The sequence below is a fragment of the Sycon ciliatum genome, chromosome 1, assembly GCF_964019385.1.
Source record: "Sycon ciliatum chromosome 1, ocSycCili1.1, whole genome shotgun sequence".
Classification (NCBI taxonomy): domain Eukaryota; kingdom Metazoa; phylum Porifera; class Calcarea; order Leucosolenida; family Sycettidae; genus Sycon; species Sycon ciliatum.
In genome coordinates, this window is record NC_088643.1 from 82,358,219 (window position 1) to 82,383,879 (window position 25,661).

Consider the following 25,661-nt stretch of genomic DNA (forward strand, 5'->3'; position numbering starts at 1 on the left):
TGCTGTCACAGGTTTCGCAACATCTCGAAGGGGCGTGATGTGTATCTATATTCATTACGTCATAGTTGTACTGCATGCACGCACACACACGGATTAGTTGAGTGTGCTTCTTTTTCCTGTTGTTCTTTCTCATGACATGTTTTGTTTCCGTTCCCAAGTCTTCACGAATAAATAGTAACGTATCACATACATACATACATACAGACAGAGAGAGAGAGAAAGATGTCACTATGGACGTCTAAAAGTGCCAGCTTTCACCATTCCAGCTAGCACCAAGGCTGTGAAGAGCTACCAATAGCAAATACATCGTATACGTCAGAATCCGATTAGAGAATGAGTGATTGATTGAGTGCTGAGGCACTTCTATGACGGATCTGATGATCACCACGTTTGAACTTAGAATATCCTAATTCTGAAGTTCTGCAGTGTTTCGGTTGCTGTTCAATTGCTTATACGCTCTTGCATGCAGTGATAGAGATTACAGTAAGCACCGAATGGCAGCAAACAATCTCCGCCAAAGTTAGAACACAACAGCTCTGTGACAACCATGGCGTACATGTATAGTTCATCACGACAGGACTGTCTGTTGCCTGTGCGACGGCTAGTCCCGCAATGGCAACCTTTCGCCGCCACTTCAACAAACACTTCCTGCCAAAGGGCCATGGCGCTGAGTTGCTGCACAGGATGCTGCACAGGACGCTGGGAGGAAAGTGGAAGGCAGTGTATACGGTGTACACGTAGATCTGCTCTCCGCAGGACTCCACAACATGATTATCACTACCTTGGGCAGTCAGCAGGCCTGCATGAGCCAGACACTGCTACAGCAGCAACACGATGAACGCACTACTTACGGGGCACCTGCCATTGCTACTCACACAAGCCAGTATACATTGCTCTCCACAGCACAGAATAGCATACTACGGGCAGCCGATCCCAAAGGTGGTCTAGTGTCACCACTCCATTGGACTGCTCGTTAAACTGCTTTGTTGCATCTTGCAGCACGCCTAGCAGCTGCTTGTCGCGTGGCGGTATGCGCCAAGGGCCGTCTTGCTTGCCCCACTACTTTCGGAGCTCTACACACAAACGATGTACTGGCTGTCGCTTACGGAGCATCTACACACATGTGGTACTAGACTGTCACACAGACTAGCCGCAGCACACGATTTCTTACAGGCGTTCACCACCGGCATGATTGGGTGATTGAATACATGCCACAGATAACGATGGTTACGGAACAAAGCCAGGCAAATTCAGGCCAGCGGCAGAGGGCGGTGGTTGTGCTTGTCCCTGTGGCAGCTGTGGGAAGCGGGCAGTGTCATTGGCACCCAGGAAGTCAGAGAACAACGAGGATAAATCCTCACTGGAGACTGGCAATGTGTCCGCTGGTGCTGCTGGGAGACCACCAGCTAATTCAGCCAGCATTGCACCTGCACCGGCCGGCAAATGATCGCCCAGGGCTAGACTACTACTACTACTGACAGGAGCAGGGATAGACGGCGGCACGGCTAGATTACTGACAGGAGTAGGGATAGACGGCAGGACGGCTGTGTTGACTCGTTCAGGCACGCAAGTGCCGTCCGCAGATATCTCCACCACTTTGACTCGTTTGCTCGAGGGCTCACCCGTCTTGTCGCTGTCATCTGAAAATTTCCGCTTCGTACTGGATACGTCGTTTGGCTGCGCACACAGACGGAAAGATAACAGCGGCAAAACAGTTTTATTCTCCTGTCAAACTATTCACCACAGACATGTGCAGGCTAGATACTCCATGCTGTAAGTTTCATGTCACAATTTTAGGGCTGAAACGATTATACCAATTACTCGGTAATCGATCGATAATTCCTTATCAATCAAGTAATCGTTACGTTATAGATTACTCGTTAGGGATTTTGAGTCCAAAAAGTACTGAAAACCCTCGCTTACGTGAAGTTTGAATCAGTTTCCACTGTGAGTATGCAGTTGCCAAGGGCATGGTGCACATTCTGAGGTTAAATTGACTTTATAACTACCATGTTTCTGAGCTACCCTGTCACTAATGCAAATTTGTGGTATTATAATGGCTTAGATTTCGGAAACAGAGCAATGTTTGCACAAAATTCTGACACTATCTGCTAACGATTATGATCGATAAATCGATCGTTAAGCTCAAGAGTAATCGATAGGTGAAAATCCACGATCGTTTCAGCCCTACACAATTTTATACGTTTTTTACGGATATAACTGAGTTTCTCTACAAATAGGGAGATTTAGCAGTTTACCTTGTAAAGTACAGTCTGTATCGGCTATAGAGTGACCGGTACGAAATATCAAAAGCAAAACATATTTTATCCAGTACAAATATCACTATAACCAATATTATCAGATGTAATGATATATCGGATATCATGATGGCATCAAAGATTCAAAACATGCATAACACACTATAATTATTATTATCGGCTATAGTGATAACTTTAAAATACATGTAGCAATAATATCAAAGGCCCTATTTTTTACTTTCTTCACGTTTTTTTTTACTTTCTTCACGTTCTTCACGTTGCTTATTTTTATAGTGATACATGTACATAACAGAATTTTGTTATGGAAATGCGGGCACTGTCAACTATGCAGCATGCTCATTTGTCAAAACGCCATGCTGGAAGTATTTCCTTGCCTTTCATGTGTCGATCAAAAAAAGAGGAAAAAATCGATTGTATCGCATAATTATAGTGATGCATCGGTTATAGTGATAAAATCACGGAAATCAAAAGGGTACGCTATAGCCGATACAGACTGTACAGTCTGTATCGGCTATAGCGTACCCTTTTGATTTCCGTGATTTTATCACTATAACCGATGCATCACTATATGCGATACGATGGATTTTTTTTCGATCGACACATGAAAGGCAAGGAAATACTTCCAGCATGGCGTTTTTGACAAAATGAGCATGCTGCATAGTTGACAGTGCCCGCATTTCCATAACACTTTCTGTTATGTACATGTACATGTATTACTATAAAATAAGCAACGTGAAGAAAGTAAAAAAATAGGGCCTTTGATATTATTGCTACATGTATTTTAAAGCTATCACTATAGCCGATAATAATATAGTGTGTTATGCATGTTTTGATTCTTTGTTGCCATCATAATATCCGATATATCATTACATCCGATAATATTGGTTATAGTGATATTTGTACTGGATAAAATACGTTTTGCTTTTGATATTTCGTACCAATATCACTGTAGCCGATATATTCTTATATCCGGTCACTCTAGCCGATACAGACTGTACTACGTACAACCTCGCTACTCACATCTCTACTATGAAAACATGACTGGCCGCCATAACACCAAACAGCTGTACAGATCTACAATACAGCTGCTGCAAGTCTGGTAGCAAGTATTGTGCCTACCGCCTTCAAAGCATAATCCCGCATGTACACCTAACTGCCATATGACAGAAGTAAGACATAAGAGGCAGTACCGCCTGTCCCTGCTTAAACTACACAGCCACTGGCCCTTTTCTTACATGCGTCGATCGCCATGCCTTGTCCTCGTCCTCGTCAAAGTCTGGCTGTACGGGCAAATTGAGTAGGTTTTCCTTGTCATTCTCCTCGTCACTAACAGAAAAAGCAATGAAAACAGAGACAGAAACATATTGCTGAAAGTCCATGCACAACCATACAACATAAAAGAGAATAATAGAAAGCAGCAGACAGGGAGTGGTCTAATAATTCTTGTTCTCAAAGTCTAGCACTGTCCGCCGTGATGCCGTTCGGCATCCACAAAGTCTAGGTGGCGTTGAGAGGGTTAACTGTACCATCCTGACTCTGATTCGTAAAGTTCTTGATGACAATGTGGACTGGCTCGATGCGCTACAGCTGCTGCTCTACTGCTATCGCATTCGACTGTACGGTGTCACCGGTGTCTCCCCGCATGAAGCCCTGTATGGCCGGAAGCCGAGGCGGCTTCTTGTTGAGCGTGCTGTGCCGGATATTGCCTCGCAGAGCAGATACGTCGACGATGTGTGCCGTCGTCGTGCTGCCGAGATGCACGACTATGTTAAAGCTGCATTGTCATCGAATGATTTCATCGACTCGCCATCTGCTGCTCCCTACAGCGTTGGCACATCAATTCTGCTGCACTGCCCTGAACGCCGCCAGAAACGCCTGTCTCCGTACGAGGATGGATGGGTGGTGAAGGAAGTGGTGCCGCCATCCACCATTGTACTCCCTCGGCATGATAATGCAGCAAGGACCAAGTTGGTGAACATTGCCCTCATCAAAGAGTGTCCCGTACCAGCTACTGTGCCAGATCCTCCACCTGTTCCTGGCGAGGTCGATGCTGCTAAGCGCGCTGTTGATCTCACTCTTCAGTAGAGAGGTTCTGCATTCCGAATTTCGGAATAATTTTCGTAAACTGGGTACGAGAGTCGAAGAGCGAGTCGAACTTTTGGAAAGTTCGACTCGAAAGTCATGCAGTTGTCGAAACTTATTTTCGGCAAGTAAACTACCAGTTCAAGTGCACGTGCCGACAAGTCGCCTTTTTGTTCTCCGATTTTTGGCAGTTCTGAACATGTCTTCCTCTTCAACATCCGACCTGGAAAGCATTCCTTGCTCTATCCTCCCTCGCTCTATTACTAGTAGCCCTTTTGGCATTTCTCCAGGGTCTGGGGTGAAGCAAATTCGCTTTGGCCTCACAATGGAGCTGCTCATGCTGAGGCAAGTTTCGTGCCACGGAGAATACTTTAGTCCGTGGTTCCCCAGCTTTCGAAGAGGTGGCGGCGGCCATGCAGAGCCTTGGTGACTCTCGTTCCAATGGCTTGACGAAGAAAGGCGTCCGTGACCGTACCTGTTTGCTCCTAGAGCAACACTGGAAAGGCGATGCGTGGAAGAAGCGCAAAAATGGAACGCATTTTCACATCAACTGAAAAATAAATTTATTATAATTTGAACATGCGGCCTCCAAGCGCTGGCGCCGTTCTGTTGCCTGGCAACAACTAGGAAAAAGTCGAAGAACATATTTCGGGTTGCAAAACGTCGCTGCGGTCGAAAAAATTTCCAACCAACCAGAGGAAAACACCAGTCGAAAAAATTCCGAAATTCGGAATGCAGAACCTCTCTAGTTTGACAGTGAAGTAGGACGTGTTCTTCGTGACCGAATTACAATGCGACCTCCGCACCGTTACCTGCGATAATTGCCACCAGGGGGAGATGTTGTGTCATCACGAGTAGTCATGACTGGTGACAAATATTACTTGCATTTGAATACTCAATTATTTTCACTCATTTGTAGTTCTTATCCACAATTCTTCAATTCAGGTTTCTGCTCACTTGAACGCTTCGCGTAAACTATTTGTTGGGTTCTTTTTGCTCGCACGTGTTAACATAGTTTGAATTCTGTTGCTTTGTAAACCAGGAATGGCTTGAACTGCGATCGCCATTTTGTCAAGTATTCTTGATGCGCAGGTAGTTTTTAGAGTTGTCAAGAGACACGTGTTTGAGCAATCATGGTGATGATGCTGCAGTTTTTTTCCTTTCAGCTTTGGATGGCGGAACACAGATCCGCATGCAGTTTACGTAAGACTTTCCGTAGATCTACTACGTTTTTTACTAATGTTATTACGTTATGCGGAACCTCTCTATTATTAGATTTTAGTGCTTTTTCAATCTACACAGTAACATATCTCGTAGTGGTCCAAGTGCTATACTGCACTAGCTTGGTCAGTACTTACACACAGAATTTTTCCCTAAGCAAAGAACAGATACATTCCTTGACAATCTCGGAAAGAAGGTTTGAGATGGCCTTTCTTGACAAAACGGCTGACGCGTTCGACCGTTATATCGCTATATTGTCCTTGTCATGGCTCCAATCAGCTGAAACTTCGCAGGAAAAAAGAAAATCCCCTACTGAATCGATCGATACCTCTTTAGAATTGTTTCCTTGAAAAATGGAAATCGGGCTGCACAGGCTAGACAACGCACGGGTTTAGGCTCTACACTGGCCTATTAGCAAGAAATTCGGGGGGGGGGGAGAGGGGAGAGAGAGAGAGAGAGAGAGAGAGAGAGAGAGAGAGAGAGAGAGAGAGAGTGAGAGAGAGAGAGAGAGAGAGAGAGAGGAGAGAGAGAGAGAGAGAGAGAGAGAGAGAGAGAGAGAGAGAGAGAGGAGAGAGAGAGAAATTCAGTCCCAATTGACAATAGAAACTTGTAATTAGCTTGCACACCTGCTCAAGTACGCTGGAACATCATCAACACACGTCACGTCAACCTCAAGATCATCTCCAGTCACGTCACCTTTGTCGCCTTGCTCGCTGCGATCTTCATCCTCCTGTTGTACGGTGCACACACACATAGACACATACACACACACACATACGCATCCCCCCCCCCACACACACGTACACACACACACGCACGTACACATACACACACACATACACACAGATCAGTGGAGACATGATGCCAGCCGATACCATGCCAATCGAAGGTAGTATCTCACATAGTGGCAGCAAGATCTAAGAATCCTTCAAGTATAAGAAAAGAAAGTTAGACGTTGAGTGGCCTGTAAACATGCGAACGTACCTCATCAAACTCAGATTCCCGTTCATCATATTCCTCATTCTCTTCTAGTTCGGAGAAATTAGGCGCAAATGCACTCCAGTTCTCCTGTACACAAACACCAATGCAAATACAGAACAACGAGACACCAAATAGTCAGTATATTGTCGGAGCCTTTGGTACAAAAATACTTAAATGTTCTTGAACAGAAACAGAGCTCTGATCGAGTGTGTGATTGCTCTGGTAGACCACTACCCACGTACTGAACAGTTGCTCTGTGACCACTACCCATGTACTGAACAGTTGCTCTGTGAGTGAAACCCTACACTAAGCAGTAACATATGGCAGCACACACAGGATATCAAAAGTGTGTTGTGTGGTCACAGCAGAGCTTTGACTTACCACAGGGTTATGTGCCCATACTGTCACTGTTCCACTGCAGACTGATGTGATCATAGGACGTAAGGGATGCCACTGGGAAACAACACAGAGCAACAACACCATTGGGATAGGAACAACGACCACCAGTTACATCAATTAATCATCAAAGAGAGTAACACTGCTCACTGATACACCCTACACATGACAGGAAGTGAAAGGAGGGTCAATATGCATTTCAGCTCAGTAAATACTCACCGCTACGTCCCACAGATCCTCGCCCGTCAGACCTTTCAGGATCTTCACTAAACTGCCAGTGCTGGTCTCATAGATATGCAGGATGTGCTCACGCGAGCAACCAGCTACTACATACGCTCCATCCGAAGAGAAATGACAGCTCTTCCACATTGTTCTGATGGCAAGCAAACAAAACACAGCAAACTGAAAGACTAGAAGCAAAACAACTTTTTAAAATATATTTAACCCTTTACCGTTTGTACGTACAAATTTCGACCGCTCGCGGTCGATGACTTCTATGCGCACAGCGCTGGACTGGTTCACCGCAGAGAGCTGGGATTTTCCCTACTGGTAGCCAAGATGTACGCGCAGAGGATGCCGACAATTTTTTTGTGTGATGCAATATAAAAAATCGCGAAAATCGCGACTTGAAAAATGCGCTTTGGGAAAAGTGCGTACCCTGCGACTTTTGGTATTGCCTGCAGATTATTTCGACTTTTGCTTGAGCTGGCCTCACGACTGTCTGCCCTGCTGTGCAAGCCATGGACGCGGAGCAAGCTCTTTCGCTTCTGGAGACCCTTCCTGACGACTCTGTCGCTGCCTCATCCAGCGAAGATGAGTTTGTGGAGCCAGACAATCCTGTTGAAAATATTTATTCTGACGACGACCGCGACGATGACATGGCGAGTGAAAGCAGCGCCAGTGAGAGTGACATGGATGTCACAGACGACGACAGTGTCGCTGAGATGAGTGCCACTAATGGTGGAAGGGGACGTGGCAGAGAGAGAGGATTCGGCCGTGGAATAGGCCGTCGTCACGGTAGAGGTCGTGGTGCACAGGTACTATGTACAGCCAGCGGTGCAACCTGCACTAGTCGATATTTGCAATACTTGGGACAATGCTGACACCGCTGTGACTGGTAACACTCCTGCATTCCACCCAGAGAACGAACCTGGTATCCACTTACCTGAGGGAGCCACTCCAGTGCAAGGATCTGATTTATTGCATATTGCAACAGTTTGCCCGATCGGGAATAAATCCAAATAATTATTAGTGCTAAATAGTGAAATCTGTGTTCGTTTTCTGGACTTGAAAGTTGTTGCATCGCATTCCTGAGGGTTTTTACTTTCAGAATCACCCCATTTTGTACATAATAAAAGTGAAAAATAAAAAAGTTACGGCATGAACAATGACGGTCGGTTTATGCTGTACAAATACCTAAAACGGTAAAGGGTTAAAGGGGTCGTCCGTAATTTTCGAAAAATAAAAAAATCTGTCCTCATGCAAAAAGAGGGCGAGTAGTCAAGAGCGTTGGTGGAATTTGATTTTGAGGGGTCGTCCGTAATTTTCGAAAAATAAAAAAATCTGTCCTCATGCAAAAAGAGGGCGAGTAGTCAAGAGCGTTGGTGGAATTTGATTTTTTGTACACATGTACACATGCACATGCAAGCCATATACAATGTAGTGTAGGATCGATTGTTGCAAACGCCGCACTCCTTTGCATGTGCAGTGTACTGCCCCCGTACGCGGTACTTGTACTGTTGTAGGTTGTAGTGCAGTGTGGCAGTGAGCTGCATGCCGTCTCGGAGTGCAGTCTAGTCATGTACATGTGGTCAAATACTAGTGAAGTGCAGTTCGCCAGTGAACCTGGGCTCAAGAGCTAGCTTGCACTGCGGCAAGTAATCGGAACTGGGCCAGGGCGCCAGTGTTGCACTTTGTATTTACGTAGGATCTCACGGAGTGCACTTGTACAGGTACATGATACCAGCACGGAACTGGTGAGAGGTAGTGAAGTGTAGCTTGCTGTTCACTTCTTTTCTGTTTTTTTCTGGTGTTGACAATTTCGAAACAGAGAACCCTCCTCAGAGGGACTCTGGAACAGCAAACGTTTTTTACCAGGCATCTGACGTCTGCGTATGAAGAGTATATTCAACTTTATGGAGGCATTGTAAAAAAGGAAAGGGTCATCGTCATGCCAGACAAAAGGCAAATGGTTCGCATGGGCTAAGGACCAGTGGAAGAAGCCAAGCGCGTCCGAGCGACAGAACATGCTTCAAAGAACGTGTTCGAACCTAAGATGTGGAGATCGTGGAGAGTGAAAGCACCTCTCGAGCTCCTCTGTCTGGCTAACCGGACAAGCGGAATAAGGTACCAGCCGCTGGCTATGCATTACATTGTTCATCCCAATTCCTGAGCTGGGAAGACTCATTTATATGATTGGCAGTCTTCTAACGGCAAGTCATTGGGCCCTTTGTCTGCTCAGCAGTTGCTTTCCTTGCATGCAGCATTTGCAACAGCTGCCATGATGTCCTTCAAGGAGATCTGTAGTGTGACACGCATCACTGATGAGCACATGAGTGTCATTGTAAAGAAGGACATAGCTGAGCAGATCATGTCATGGCTGCCTATCTGTCAGTGTTCCGCAAGTCTGACAAACAGTGGGTGTTTATCAACATGCATGAGTTCCATGGTCCAGATATGTTTAATGACCTGCTGTTTGTTTGTGAAGAAGGAAGTGGTGACACCAGTCCTACGCCAGCAGGCCCTGATCACAATAGAGGGACATCAACTCTGCCCTTGCCTGGTGATGTCACACCAATGGAGCCCTTGGCTCGTGGAAGAGTTCCACTACATCGTAAGTCCCGATGATTGTGAGCATTCACCATGATGGCTGCATCAAGTGCCCAAAATGCATTAGCAAGACACCCATACCATCATTAAGCGGCCCTTGATTTCATCAAGCTCCATGGCTTCAGTGCTCAAGAAAGGCAGCGCACCGAGGCAGGTAACAGCCGTGGGGTTACCCTTGCAGACCTTCAAGCCCACCTCATTTCTACTGTTCCTGGCCTGAAGTCCATCTCGCATACAGCAGTTCATGAGCTGATGGTGCCTCCTCGCAAGGGAACAGTACATGCATGTCGCTACAAGAGCTTGCTGGATGTGCGAGTTCCACCAAAAGCTAATGACGTTCATGGCCAGCACGCAGTCACTTCTGTTTTGCTCAAGTCGGCTTCATGAATGGCATTAGCCAGCAATTCCATGACAGTGTAGCTCTACTGAATAGCGACAACAAGAACAAAGTAAATGTCAGTAGTTTGGCTGTCAGTCACCACCACCAGCTAGGGCACTACTTCCCCAATGATGACACACCACAGTACAGTGATCATGACTTCCCAGTTGCGAACACCAAGGTCATTTCTTTCATCTGTATACTTGCTCTTGCAATATGCCCACGACTGCACTGGTAGCCAGGGAAGTCGCATTCGCTCTGCATCCTGCTCATTGCCGCCGTCACACCGTGCAAAGTCAAGAAAGCGCAGTCTCACTCCCCCTGGGCGAAGTGATAGCTCATATGCATCGTCACCTGCCATGAAACGCGATTGACTGGGCAGATAGCACTTCAACGCACTCCACACTGGAAAGCTGTTCGTTTGTACCCAAGCTGCTCAGTTCCATAATGCCACTGCTCAAACCCACGTGAATGACTTGACGCCTATCATTTTCAACAGCAAAGCCAGCGGCAAGTCTGGAGTGTGCATGATCGTCACCGACTTAAGCGATTTATCGGAAGCGGACGACTCGCTGTTACTCCACATCACGTTGGAGCCCGACGAATCGTATTTCAGGGAGTTAAAGATGAGAGCTACCAAGAAAACGAAGCTCGCAATTACATGTACCATGGAATGTGTGGATATAGAAGAAGATGGAACCAACAGCACTGAAGAGAGGCACTTCGAAGCCGAGTCATGTGCGAAGCGTTGCTGACAAGAGACATGTTTCAATGATCTGGAACCCATAGTGAAGATCAAGATGGATCAAGATCACGAAAAAAGTCAAAAATGAAAATAGAGTTCAAAATAATGCAAATCTATGACTTTTCTCAACTCGGATGCTCTATGAGTTTTCATTCATTGTTTTTCAATAATCCATCATATTCCAGAATCAAAGGGTCTTACCCCCTCCACCACCCTCAAAATCATTTTTCACGTAAAAAACAGGGCGCCCGTTTTCACCCCCAAAATGGGGTGCTATGGATACAGTCAACTTTGCATATAACGACACTCGGCAGGGCATCAGAAAAGTGTCCTTATTCACGAAGTGTCCTTATACCCGAAGTCTCATTGTATGTATGACAGTTAGATGGGACTTTGCTCTGGGCATGGAAATTATGTCGTTATTCGCGAATTGTCGTTATTAGCGAAGTTGACTGTAATACCCCGTTTTTTTGGGCAGGGGCAGGTGCCAGTCGTAGAACCGGCTCGACACATACTTCTCCCAGACTATAGCACCAAGAGCACACTGGCCATGTTCAATATAGGCCGGCTGTGGCGAGACCAGCAGGTCGACTTCCCGCTCATGGCCACCCATGCTCCTGGTGATAGTGCTTTCAACAGCATTGACCATGCCTGGTCCTGGTCAGAGAACGTTTTGAACGCGGACAGAATTTAATTTTCTCGATAATTAAGGCCCTCAACTGGCAGAGTAGATGAAGAATACAATATGAGCACCGATATTACTTGACCTTAGCAAGGGGGATGATTTGTAGTGCAACTCCAGCCTGCCAGTCAGCGAGACGGTCGACCAGACCAGGATGGATTTGCACATATAATCACCCGGTATTCGGGTAAGTTACAAAGAATAGAAGCTAGAGCATCCCGTCTTGGACTGATCACACCAGTTCTACAAAACTCGAAGAACACCAGGTAACTGCTATGGTGCACAGTGCCAGGCTGGGGTGGTACAGCTCTGCTCAATGAAATCCAGTCATGTCCCTCACGTTCGCGACTTGGACCATTTCGCAGCCCGGTGTTCGCAGGTCTAGGGCTGCGCAACGCCCGGCGCGTACTTGAGTGATGCGCCTGGATTTCATTGAGCTGCACTGTACTACAATGTAACACTAGAACAGAACAGAATAACCGAACAGTGGATTGGAAATGAGCAGCAGCAGCAGCAGTGGCCTCAGCTGCTTAAACACAGTCGCCCCGCAAGCAATGCTAGCAATATCCGCCCCCACGCGCCTGCTCACCTGTTAACCAGGTCCTGCATACGCTGCAGACAGACGGGCTCTGCTTGTTCATCACACCCTCCTGGTAATGTGTCAGCATCAAACAGACGGATCACCCGGTCCTGAGATGAAACTAGGAAAATACTGCCGCCGTAAAGAAGATCAAGAGAACAGACAAGAGGACAAAAGTCACAAAACATAACACAGGTAGAATAATATCATCGCAAGATCTAATAGCTGGCAACTGGAATGGCATACGTTTTTTACAAATTATGCTCACTATGCTCTTCACGATACCGGTTGTGCCAGAGCTCTCTGCCATTCAGTCAAGTCAAACACTGGACCAACACCACATTGCGCACTTTGCCGACCAACCCATCCGATAACTATTTGTGCCCCCAAGACTGTTGCTTCGCTCATTTCGACCTCATTAGTGGAGGTCAGGCAGACGTTGAACATCGAGCAAATATTCATCTTCTGCTCAATCAGTTGTCTTGGGGGGGGGGGGGGGGTAATAACGGAAGCTGTACTGGTGGTGGTGGTGTACGAGAGATTGTTATTCGGCAAAGAGCACAATGTAGTATTGGTCGTACGCAAACTATGCTGCAGCTGCAGTTGAACAGGACATAGCACCTTCCACAACGCTAGCGTTTCGTGTTAGAGAGCTACAATCAAGAAAGCAATCATTCAATCAACTGCTAGTGGTCGGGCTTACTTTCGTTTCGAGCAAAACTCAATAGATTTAATTTGTGTTTGTGCCAAGCTGGTGGTCACTCGGACAGAAAGAAGCTCCTGAAACAGAAACGGCAGAGAAAACACAAAAATGTCCGAAAGGCAGCAGTATCTACGACCACAGCAGTGAAATGACGACTGGACAACAAGCTGCTATAGATGCTCAGCCATAGTTGTGCAGCAGTGAAACGACGACTGGACAACAAGCTGCTATAGATGCTCAGCCATAGTTGTGCAGCAGTGAAACGACGACTGGACAACAAGCTGCTATAGATGCTCAGCCATAGTTGTGCAGCAGTGAAACGACGACTGGACAACAAGCTGCTATAGATGCTCAGCCATAGTTGTGCAGCAGTGAAACGACGACTGGACAACAAGCTGCTATAGATGCTCAGCCATAGTTGTGCAGCAGTGAAACGACGACTGGACAACAAGCTGCTATAGATGCTCAGCCATAGTTGTGCAGCAGTGAAACGACGACTGGACAACAAGCTGCTATAGATGCTCAGCCATAGTTGTGCAGCAGTGAAACGACGACTGGACAACAAGCTGCTATAGATGCTCAGCCATAGTTGTGCAGCAGTGAAATGACGACTGGACAACAAGCTGCTATAGATGCTCAGCCATAGTTGTGCAGCAGTGAAATGACGACTGGACAACAAGCTGCTATAGATGCTCAGCCATAGTTGTGCAGCAGTGAAATGACGACTGGACAACAAGCTGCTATAGATGCTCAGCCATAGTTGTGCAGCAGTGAAACGACGACTGGACAACAAGCTGCTATAGATGCTCAGCCATAGTTGTGCAGCAGTGAAATGACGACTGGACAACAAGCTGCTATAGATGCTCAGCCATAGTTGTGCAGCAGTGAAATGACGACTGGACAACAAGCTGCTATAGATGCTCAGCCATAGTTGTGCAGCAGTGAAATGACGACTGGACAACAAGCTGCTATAGATGCTCAGCCATAGTTGTGCAGCAGTGAAACGACGACTGGACAACAAGCTGCTATAGATGCTCAGCCATAGTTGTGCAGCAGTGAAACGACGACTGGACAACAAGCTGCTATAGATGCTCAGCCATAGTTGTGCAGCAGTGAAACGACGACTGGACAACAAGCTGCTATAGATGCTCAGCCATAGTTGTGCAGCAGTGAAACGACGACTGGACAACAAGCTGCTATAGATGCTCAGCCATAGTTGTGCAGCAGTGAAACGACGACTGGACAACAAGCTGCTATAGATGCTCAGCCATAGTTGTGCAGCAGTGAAACGACGACTGGACAACAAGCTGCTATAGATGCTCAGCCATAGTTGTGCAGCAGTGAAACGACGACTGGACAACAAGCTGCTATAGATGCTCAGCCATAGTTGTGCAGCAGTGAAATGACGACTGGACAACAAGCTGCTATAGATGCTCAGCCATAGTTGTGCAGCAGTGAAACGACGACTGGACAACAAGCTGCTATAGATGCTCAGCCATAGTTGTGCAGCAGTGAAACGACGACTGGACAACAAGCTGCTATAGATGCTCAGCCATAGTTGTGCAGCAGTGAAACGACGACTGGACAACAAGCTGCTATAGATGCTCAGCCATAGTTGTGCAGCAGTGAAACGACGACTGGACAACAAGCTGCTATAGATGCTCAGCCATAGTTGTGCAGCAGTGAAACGACGACTGGACAACAAGCTGCTATAGATGCTCAGCCATAGTTGTGCAGCAGTGAAACGACGACTGGACAACAAGCTGCTATAGATGCTCAGCCATAGTTGTGCAGCAGTGAAACGACGACTGGACAACAAGCTGCTATAGATGCTCAGCCATAGTTGTGCAGCAGTGAAACGACGACTGGACAACAAGCTGCTATAGATGCTCAGCCATAGTTGTGCAGCAGTGAAACGACGACTGGACAACAAGCTGCTATAGATGCTCAGCCATAGTTGTGCAGCAGTGAAATGACGACTGGACAACAAGCTGCTATAGATGCTCAGCCATAGTTGTGCAGCAGTGAAACGACGACTGGACAACAAGCTGCTATAGATGCTCAGCCATAGTTGTGCAGCAGTGAAACGACGACTGGACAACAAGCTGCTATAGATGCTCAGCCATAGTTGTGCAGCAGTGAAACGACGACTGGACAACAAGCTGCTATAGATGCTCAGCCATAGTTGTGCAGCAGTGAAACGACGACTGGACAACAAGCTGCTATAGATGCTCAGCCATAGTTGTGCAGCAGTGAAACGACGACTGGACAACAAGCTGCTATAGATGCTCAGCCATAGTTGTGCAGCAGTGAAACGACGACTGGACAACAAGCTGCTATAGATGCTCAGCCATAGTTGTGCAGCAGTGAAACGACGACTGGACAACAAGCTGCTATAGATGCTCAGCCATAGTTGTGCAGCAGTGAAACGACGACTGGACAACAAGCTGCTATAGATGCTCAGCCATAGTTGTGCAGCAGTGAAACGACGACTGGACAACAAGCTGCTATAGATGCTCAGCCATAGTTGTGCAGCAGTGAAACGACGACTGGACAACAAGCTGCTATAGATGCTCAGCCATAGTTGTGCAGCAGTGAAACGACGACTGGACAACAAGCTGCTATAGATGCTCAGCCATAGTTGTGCAGCAGTGAAACGACGACTGGACAACAAGCTGCTATAGATGCTCAGCCATAGTTGTGCAGCAGTGAAACGACGACTGGACAACAAGCTGCTATAGATGCTCAGCCATAGTTGTGCAGCAGTGAAACGACGACTGGACAACAAGCTGCTATAGATGCTCAGCCATAGTTGTGCAGCAGTGAAACGACGACTGGACAACAAGCTGCTATAGATGCTCAGCCATAGTTGTGCAGCAGTGAAACGACGACTGGACAACAAGCTGCTATAGATGCTCAGCCATAGTTGTGCAGCAGTGAAACGACGACTGGACAACAAGCTGCTATAGATGCTCAGCCATAGTTGTGCAGCAGTGAAACGACGACTGGACAACAAGCTGCTATAGATGCTCAGCCATAGTTGTGCAGCAGTGAAACGACGACTGGACAACAAGCTGCTATAGATGCTCAGCCATAGTTGTGCAGCAGTGAAACGACGACTGGACAACAAGCTGCTATAGATGCTCAGCCATAGTTGTGCAGCAGTGAAACGACGACTGGACAACAAGCTGCTATAGATGCTCAGCCATAGTTGTGCAGCAGTGAAACGACGACTGGACAACAAGCTGCTATAGATGCTCAGCCATAGTTGTGCAGCAGTGAAACGACGACTGGACAACAAGCTGCTATAGATGCTCAGCCATAGTTGTGCAGCAGTGAAACGACGACTGGACAACAAGCTGCTATAGATGCTCAGCCATAGTTGTGCAGCAGTGAAACGACGACTGGACAACAAGCTGCTATAGATGCTCAGCCATAGTTGTGCAGCAGTGAAATGACGACTGGACAACAAGCTGCTATAGATGCTCAGCCATAGTTGTGCACGTACAAACCAATAACAATGATATTATTATTACAGTAAGAGGTTACTGAGTGATGTAACGAGTATGCAGCGAGTGTGACTGCGGATAAACTCGTCAAACACACCTGACTCCCCAGTCAGCCAGGAGAGGCTGGAGTTGCAGCAACAGACCAGCCAGAACTGGCTAAACCTCCCCATTATCACGTGGCAGAAACACACACAACTAACTGATACAAGGGGTACATTACAACATACCTTCAGTGAAGAAAATTGAAATACAGTTACCTGCACAGTATGCAAAAGACACAAGATTACGGAAATAATTTCAAGAATCAGTGCACTGAGTACATGTACAGGAAGATCAGGTGCCGAAATATGCAGGGGGGGACCTCAATGCACAGCCTAGCATCGTTCTAGGATGTTCAAATTTTAGCCCCTTTGTTCTAATTCCACGATCATAAACAATTCTCAAGTGTGGGCTCATGGAGAATGGCTTCATTGGTTGCAGCCCAGATAGGATTGCCACAACTGTCAATGGCCGCATGATTCTCCTTGAGATAAAGTGTCCGTTTTTTTCTGCCAAGGGCTCCCTGAGCCTAGGGCCCGCACAGCCAGCACATGCAGTGTCTAACTGTGGTTGCTACCAGAACTGCTTGTCCATGTTTCCACTTGACGTATAATTGAGCAAAATCGATTGAATATCGAAGAGCTAGAGGATCATGAGTTGTCCGGGTTTCCTCCAGTGTTTCTACCAGCGTAGCAGACCTATAAATGTGTGCATAAAGGATAAGTTGCTGCTGGCAAGGCTGCTGGAGTACGAGTGATGGGCGAGTCATCGTTTCGCAGTGTTTGGCACTAGTGTACACCTCACTTGAAGTACATGACGCCGAGAATAGATGTTTGTGACCGGTGCAAGGTATTGTGTCCCAGCGTTACGTCATCTCATACTGAGCAAGACAAGTTAGCTACCTGCTCATCCCTAACAGAACACATTGACACTGCACAACGCAAGCGGGATTTCCACCGCTGTGCTACACAGTCTGCAGCAAAACAGCTGAAGGACCATTAGCCCATGCAGCCGCCTCGTCCTCCATTTTCTATTGACACATTCAAACCGCACATGACTTTTGACTTTGCATAAAATGAATGCCTGCCACACGAGAGTCGCCAAGTTGGACCTATCTACTTCAAGGTGCCCCGCAAAGTCCAGATCTTTGGAGTGAACAATGAAGTTATATCGAGGCAGATCAATTATCTCATGGATGAAGCCGATACGACAGGTCCGAATGGCACCAACAGCCACAGTCCTAACAGCGTAGTGTGGCTGCTACATCATTTCTCCGAACATCATGGCTATGGTGAGAAGGAACGTGTGCTCTCGTCTCGATAACTGTTGTGGTCAGAATAAAAACAAAACAGTGTTTGCATTACCATGACCAAGCATACCACTAAAAGCAATCCTTCTCCAGCTGAGTGGAAGACGCCTCCTCGATTTGTTGATACCACGTACGAAGCCAGGGGGAGTGCTTTGGGTGCCAAAGCACCCCCCTCCAAAATTTGGACCATGGGTCTGGCTTGGCATGCATTGTATGATCAAACAACCGCGACTGCCCTCAGCCCAGACTGGGTGCATGCTGCGTAGATCTGCGAGTACTGCATTGTACTACACGTGCTTGCACTTTTCCGTTGCAGTCAGTGTGCAAGTATTAGTTACTCCATGCAGCAGCGTGGCCCCTGGTCCGGCCTGTACTACCTACAGCTAGCGCTAGCGCCAACTGCAGCTGACCACGCGCCACGCGGTTGTCACTGTCAGAACCAAGGCAAAGGTTTCATCACTTACCGTAATACGGTAAGTGATGCCCTCCCTCGTGGTATGTTTCCAAGAGATTTCCGAAGCGCCTGCTGCTGCATGGTCCCGAGATTCACTCATCGATGCCAAAGGCCTCCTCTCCCGGGTTACAACCACAGAATTCGTGAGTGCTCTGGTCATCACTAACAAGTGCCTTGGCTATGTGCGTGGGATAACGTCTAGCCTCCAGTCGGAAGCCAGGGACATCGTTCATGCCACGGCAGATGTCCACACAGTGCAGGAAACACTCGAGAAAGTACGTGCTGATGTGGACAAGCACCACGGGGATTGGTTCAAGGTGGTGGAATCGACGTGTGCCAAGATGAACGTCATCCCATCTGTTCCGAGGTCATGCGGCAGGCAGACGCACCGGGACAACGTTCCAGCTGACACACCATCCGAGTATTACAAGCGGTCGATCAGCATACCTCTCCTGGACCACATGGTAGGAGAGATGAAGAGCCGCTTCATAAGCCATCATCGAACTGCTCTCCAGGCGTTCTGTGTGGTACCTTCGATCCTGCTCTCGTAGTCAATTGCCGAAGCAAACACAGCCATCAACAAGTTGGTGGGGACGTATTCCGTTGACTTCCCATCTGCAGCCAGCGTGGAGAGTGAGCTGCATTGCTGGCACACCAAGTGGTCGAATGTTCGGAATGAGCATGGCGAGCCTGCTATTCCTACCTTGGCTGCCCTGTCATTACCTCACGCCAGCCAGATGTTTCCCAACATCCGTGCCATACTGCAGCTGCTCTGCACTCTTCCCGTTACGTCCTGCTCATCCGAGCGTTCATTCAGTGCTCTGAAGAGGATCAAGGATCGCCAGAGGTCAACGATGGGCAATGAGCGCTTGACCGGTCTCGCTTTGCTGCACAATCACCGTGATATCCCGGCGAGCATCGATGCGGTCATAGATGAGTTTGCGCGGCGCCATCCAAGGCGGATGCACCTGACAAACATCTTCGCCACGGCACCTCAAGCTGCTGCACCAGATTCAGCTTGAACTGTGGGTCCTGACTTGATTTCCAGTCACCAGTCACCTGCATACTATTAATTTTGCTTGCTCTAAATACATCATTAGTATCGGATATCTACTCCCAAAACTATCACTTTAATAATAGGGAGGTTTCGCTCTACGGAATTACGTATGAAAATAACGTAGGAACTGCACGGAATTTTCATACGTAAAAATCAGAGCTGTTGGGTTTCGCTCTATAGATCTACGTGATTTCCCCACAACTGCTAAACATGCCTTGTTGCTTTGGAGACGCGTTGGCTGCATGCGCCCACCGCATGCACCATGAACCGAAACCGCGTTTTCCATTTTATTTTGCACGTGGTGTACGGTGTGTGTACCTTGTGTTTTGCGCGGCTTGAACGTTGCCATGGACAAATGCGGAAAGTGCGAAAAAATATTTCAAAAAGTCCTACGGAGGACCCAACGTAGGAAAGAGCTTTCCTACGGAAATCCGCAGAGAGATTTACGTATGAAAGTTGCCCTCGCTCCCTGGCGTGTACATGTACGACATACGGATTTTCATACGTAATTACGTAGAGCGAACCCTCCTTAATAGCATAGTATACAGTACACTAGCTGTCACACAGAAGAGGCCCAAATTTTTATGGAATGTTTTCGCTCTATTCACATCATGACGATACATAGAGAACAGTTGACAATGCAATGCAAATGTGTAATAGATTGTTGGAATGGGAAGCTGGAGACATTCAAAATACATAAATTCAAGGTGTACACCGCACTAGCATGCATATACAATATGCATATATACAAGATTCCTCAAAAGAACGTTTTTGGAAGAAAATTATGGGCACCCCCCTTGACCATGATCCTGGCTACGCCCCTGGAAGCCCCTACAGGCAACGGCACAAGCGTACCAAATGATGTCGGAGCTCCTAGCAATGTGACTGACAACGTCAGCGCTAGTACGGTGCCTGTAATGCTGTGCATGATGAGTAAGAGCCTAAAGTTGTAGAGATCAAGAGTGGATTGGAGGTTGGAAGTAGTACAAGTAAATGAAGTGGGCATCGTGGGCAGAACAACGTTGACGTTATTATACTCTGGGCTTTCAGAAAGAATGTCTCGACCATACGGATGAGCAGACTGCTGAATGAAGGAGAAAACGCTGCTACAAAAGCTACTGAGTTCCTGGATGTTACTCGTCCAAACCTGGTCAAGTGGGCAAAGGCGAAGAACCGGGCCGATGATCTGTCAGCAGCCTTGCGTAACGAAGCACGCGGTTCCGTAACTACAATTTCCTGCTGCTCACGTGGTACCTTTTATCAGAGTTCCACTGTATGAATTTAGTGAAATGTTCTTAAGTGTTCTTCGGTGAAGCATTCTTCCGTGCCCAATCTTACTGTTTATTTACTAGGTAGAAGTCTGTCACAACTTCCACATTCAAGATAGAAATTAGTACCGTATTTTCCGGAGTACAAGCAGCACCCAGATTTTTTGTCACAAAATACAGCCATCTACCCTGTCTGTCACAGTTAATTTGATCATCGTAGTGTACCCCTCACCCAGCATGCATCTTTGTCCCCTTGCGTGGATTTAACATCAGTAATGCCTTACCATTCCTTTGTTATTACCGGTGATAATTAAATCGCCTCTCCGATTGTAAGATGCAATCACGTTCTGCGAAGCAACAGCATTGCAAAGCAGGAACAAATCAAGGAGGGCATAGGCGCTGCTCGCAGACACATACAGGTGGATCACAAGTAGAATGGCCAGTATTCAAGGGAAAGTACAATCCAAAATCATAATTTCACTGCTATACATGTACATGCATTCTTTGGCGTGACAAGTCAAATGGTCTTGGTCCGAGGAAGCTGAGACACTCCATCTGTCTTGCTACTAGCAAGACTGTTGATGGAGCCACAGGAAAGGATGAACGGATGGGGGGGGGGGAGTGAGAGAGAGAGAGAGAGAGAGAGAGAGAGTCAGAGAGAGAGAGAGAGAGAGAGAGAGAGAGAGAGAGAGAGAGAGAGAGAGAGAGAGAGAGAGAGAGAGAGAGAGAGAGAGAGAGAGAGAGAGAGAGAGAGTCAGAAAATTTTGCAGGACTAGGGAGCTGGTTAAAACTATAATATGGAGTCAGGATGTCGATAACAATCTTGATGACCTCAGATACATGCTTGATACCGACATTATGGGATAGCAACCGGACACAGCATAAATGGACGGCGTTGATGTACTGAGGTGGCCTTCCTTCCATGGTATACATGTGCTTTCTCTTGTACGCGTGGCTCGCCATGGCGTGACATTCGGCCTGCTTTGCGACCATGAAGGCAGATTGGCGCCTCCCTAGGGTGGCCTGCTCAGCCCTCGGACCTAGACCATTCGACTTGGCACCGTCAAGAAATTTTGTGAAACTTTGATTTTTAGACCATACTTCCAACTTTGATTTTTAGACCATACTTCCCCTTTTACAACTCAGTGCCTAGACATGTGGGCTCCCCTGGCTGTACAGATCATGAACCAACGGTACCTAGCAGACAAACTTAGCTGAATAACAGTGTTCAGATTAGGTGCAGCTAAAACGGATGAAAACAGGGCAATCCTGATTGATACAGGAAACCTGCTACATTCCATCTGCACGTACATGTACGCGAGTTGGGCTAAAGACTAAGTCATTCAACCCTACCTCTCCAGAGTCCGGTACTGGTTTAGCAATGTCGGTGCTGATATCCACGACCACGGGAGACTGTTTGGAAATGCACACCAGTACACTGCGACTGAATGTAAAAAACAACACACACAACAAGGTTTCTTAGTGCCTTTTTTCAAAATATACCGGTATTCGTCTTTGCCAGATACAACCTATGCTTCCACTCGGATTAGGAGCATGGAAGAAACAGGGTCTGAATATTGCAGCTCATAAACAAAGTCAAAGAGCGCGAGGAATCAAACTTACATGACAAACATATGGCATGCCTAAAGAATTGCCAGTTGGTTTATTCGACCAAGATACAAGTACATGGTGTGTGAATATACTCCCGATTGTGGTTCTCAGGCGTGCCACTGACACCAGCATCATCGCCACACATAGCAGGACTCACTTGTCACGGGGATGAAATTGAACTTTCACGAGCGGCGAAACAAAGTGATACGTGTGAGAGCGTTCGCTGATGGACACATCCCAAATGTGCAGTGTGCCATCAATAGCACCGCTGGCAATATAGCGACCATTGCGAGACCAGCTGCAGTGCACATCAACACACCAGCAATTGAGAGTGCAATCATTGGGACTAAATGGCGAAGGTAAATGCATAGGACAAGCATGACTGGAACATCGCCATTCTCCAGATTACTAGTACACGCATGTAGCAGCCCATTTACCCACCCACACACGCCAATAGCGGATGTGTTTCTCAGACACTCTAACTTGACGGCACACAGCACAATATCCATGCTGCTCTACTATATGGGCAATTCTCTCTCCCCCCCCCCCCCCCACCCCTCTCTCTCTCTCTCCCTCTCCCTCTCCCTCTCCCTCTCCCTCTCCCTCTCTCTCTCTCTCTCTCTCTCTCTCTCTCTCTCTCTCTCTCTCTCTCTCTCTCTCTCTCTCTCTCTCTCTCTCTCTCTCTCTCTCTCTCTCTCTCTCTCTCTCTCTCTCTCTCTCTCTCTCTCTCTCTCTCTCTCTCTCTCTCTCTCTCTCTCTCTCTCTCTCTCTCTCTCTCTCTCTCTCTCTCTCTCTCTCTCTCTCTCTCTCTCTCTCTCTCTCTCTCTCTCTCTCTCTCTCTCTCTCTCTGTCTCTCTCTGTCTCTCTCTGTCTCTCTCTCTGTCTCTCTCTGTTTCTCTCTCTCTCTGTGTGTCTCTCTCTGTCTCTGTCTCTCTCTTGCCCATTGTAAGATTTCATTGGAAAGAGAAAAAAAGAACAGTGTCCCCTAATTTCTTTACTTGAAGCTTCCATAGTACTGTATATCATGATTCACCAAAATTTCTGTACGAATGTATTGTATGCTGGTATGCTGTGCATTGCTGGATTTACTACAGTAGAATGCCAGTATCCCAACGTCAACTATCCAAACGATCAATTATCCGAGATGCCTGTGTGGCGGCCCGCTCCCAAACCGCATGGTATTTTTTCAAAAATTCCTACTTTTCACTAAATCACAACTTGCACTTCTCACAGTTCTACACTTTCCTTTTTGGCCTAGCGTATCCAAAAATAGCCTACGGTGTTTTCTCTCGGGTTCACCCAGGGTTCACCCGCACCGTACCGTACTGCTGTGTTTGCATTTCCCCGTATCCTTTTCCGGCACGCTGCTTACTTCTGGGGCCCTTTTCCTTTTCAGCATCCGACAAGATTTGAATTCACTCTCTCTCGTCTTCACGATTGTTAGTAGTTGTCTTTTAGTATTTTATGTTTATTGTTTTATATTGTGGTGGAAAACTCCCGCTTCCAACAGAACTCGGTGTTTTGTTCGAGTAGTCCCCACACCTGCTTGCACTGAATTTAAGGGACAAACACAAGTTTTTGCTGATTTTCCCCACCCCATGCACCATTCAAATGGTGCACAGGATGTATGGCAAACAGGCTGGTGTCAAAAATGAGTCCCCGATGTGTCATTTAGAGGAGCCAGAGTGTGTCTAATTCCTGTAGTACTGGTGAACAGAATGAGAAATGATGAAAACATGAGGGGTTGCGAATGTTTTAGATGGATGTGTGGCCGCTCCCTTGTCCGAACATACATGTACTCCTCATCCGAACTCCCTGGAGACAGCCCCGTGCCCCAAGGGTTGCGGATAATCGGCACTCGAATGTATGTAGCTGGCACCATTTGTGCTCTCTTCGGTGCCATTTCTATCACTGCATGGACAGCTAGATAACAGGACTTGTTTGCTGCTGTTCATATCGCCAATGTACCGATGATGAAGAGTAATGGTGCGAAGGGCCTCATCTGATTTACCAGTGGTTTCTGTGCTAACGCATGCACTGGATAATATAATACCTGAGAGTGGTGACGCTGTATGAGTGACCAGTGAATGTACGGGTGATTCCACGGGTTAGCAAATCCCACAATACTATGCGACCATCGCGGCAGCCGACTGCAAGGAGCGTGCCAAATCTATTGAAGGCACAGGAGTTCGCTAACGCTCCACAGTCCAAGCAGCCGTCGTTCTCCTGAGCACACCAGCCAACACAAAAGAGAGTGCAAGCTAAGAAGAGAGTGTGACATTTCTACTTGAAATCCTGAACTGAGAAGACGTCAAGCTGTTGTAGTTCCTTCTGTCGTGTGCTATATGTACATTCAAAACAGGTGTGCTAAATGCACTATGCATTAGTAATATCAATGGCTCAGAAGTGCTCCTCTTCACAACTACTACCGGAATACATTTTCGCATCAAACAAGACTGAAAATATGATATTCCACAGAATTCAACTTCATGACGTGTACATAGTACAGATGATCCAAAATACCCACGAGACATTGTCATATCGACTGCAGTTGTATGAACAACCTAAACTTGAGCAAAATGTTCGGAAATAACGCGCTCATCTAGTGTGGCTGAAGTGAAGGCGATTTGAAACGTGGGAGCAAATTCTAGGCTGTGTCTCCAACTACAAGGTCAGTAATTATAGTTTACATGTACTCACCTCAGGGTAATGTTTTTCTGGTGTATCTGTGAATGCAAATAGAGAAAAACACGAGAAGAAAATAGCTCGCAATTTTAAAATGAAATAAAACATGGACAGAAGGGTCTCTAGGAAGCAATAGTGCAAGTGGTAAGTCAGAGTGGAAAATAACATAGCACAACTTCGAAGTTACTTACTCAGAATGGCGGAGATACTCATGGCGATCGACGTGTTCCAGATAAATACAAAATTTGAGAGTCAGATCAAATAGTCGACGGTCATTTACACGTCTGATAATAAAACTGCTGCTGCAAATTTAGATGATTCGAAAGCAGCCAAGAGCAAACACACCAGCTGGATTTGAATGGAAGCTGAAAGAGCAATACCCATCATGTGCATGAGCTCGTTTTCTTGTGCGTACAAAATAATAGGAGTTGCAGACGCAACATTCTCCAGTACGATATTCCTATGGAAACACGACTTCATCCTCCTTCTTCTTATCTTTTTATGGGCACGTGCACACAATAAAAATACTGAGTGACGTTTTGTAAAAAAAGACATGCGAAAATGACGTGAGTACAGCATGCAGTCCGTGTACTTTTGCTTTCAAGTCTTTGTGTTGTGTCTACGCTTCCCCTTGTTGTTTGGGCCTTGATCACTGCATTCAGAAAACCTGGACTCTTTCTATTTCAGTTCTGGAAAACGTCTTCACAGGGAATCAAAGCCTGTCAGTGCCTGGCCATGGATTCTGTTCACACAGGCAAGTAAGTCACTGTGCATGAGCTGCCCATCCCACACCGGGCCGTGGCTCAGGCCGCAGTGCACTGGCATATTACACCCTGTGGAAGCATTGCGGCT

General features: G+C 46.9%; 1 protein-coding gene across 1 annotated transcript; it reads right to left on the minus strand.

The window, feature by feature from the left end:
* Nucleotides 1–178: 178 nt before the first annotated feature.
* On the minus strand, nucleotides 179–25,250 carry LOC135805869 (retinoblastoma-binding protein 5 homolog). Its single transcript, XM_065319989.1, has 15 exons — nucleotides 25,001–25,250; nucleotides 24,825–24,850; nucleotides 24,178–24,350; nucleotides 22,282–22,422; nucleotides 21,867–21,957; nucleotides 20,798–20,860; nucleotides 16,614–16,643; nucleotides 12,878–12,954; nucleotides 12,184–12,306; nucleotides 7,179–7,332; nucleotides 6,945–7,016; nucleotides 6,567–6,650; nucleotides 6,209–6,312; nucleotides 3,515–3,605; nucleotides 179–1,677 (listed from the first exon to the last, which is right to left on the minus strand). The coding sequence occupies exons 1-15, from the start codon at nucleotides 25,020–25,022 to the stop codon at nucleotides 1,228–1,230; spliced, it is 1,701 nt and encodes a 566-aa protein (XP_065176061.1). The 5' UTR covers nucleotides 25,023–25,250; the 3' UTR covers nucleotides 179–1,227.
* Between the last annotated feature and the right edge of the window lie 411 nt (nucleotides 25,251–25,661).

Excerpts from the sequence above, each read along its gene's own strand:
- LOC135805869 (XM_065319989.1), bottom strand. The coding sequence starts at position 25,022 with ATGAGTATCTCCGCCATTCTGA. Across the intron at positions 7,017-7,178 it reads AGGATCTGTGGGACGTAGCG|TGGCATCCCTTACGTCCTAT; the intron begins GTGAGTATTTAC and ends GTTGTTTCCCAG. Across the intron at positions 3,606-6,208 it reads GTTCCAGCGTACTTGAGCAG|TGACGAGGAGAATGACAAGG; the intron begins GTGTGCAAGCTA and ends TTTTTCTGTTAG.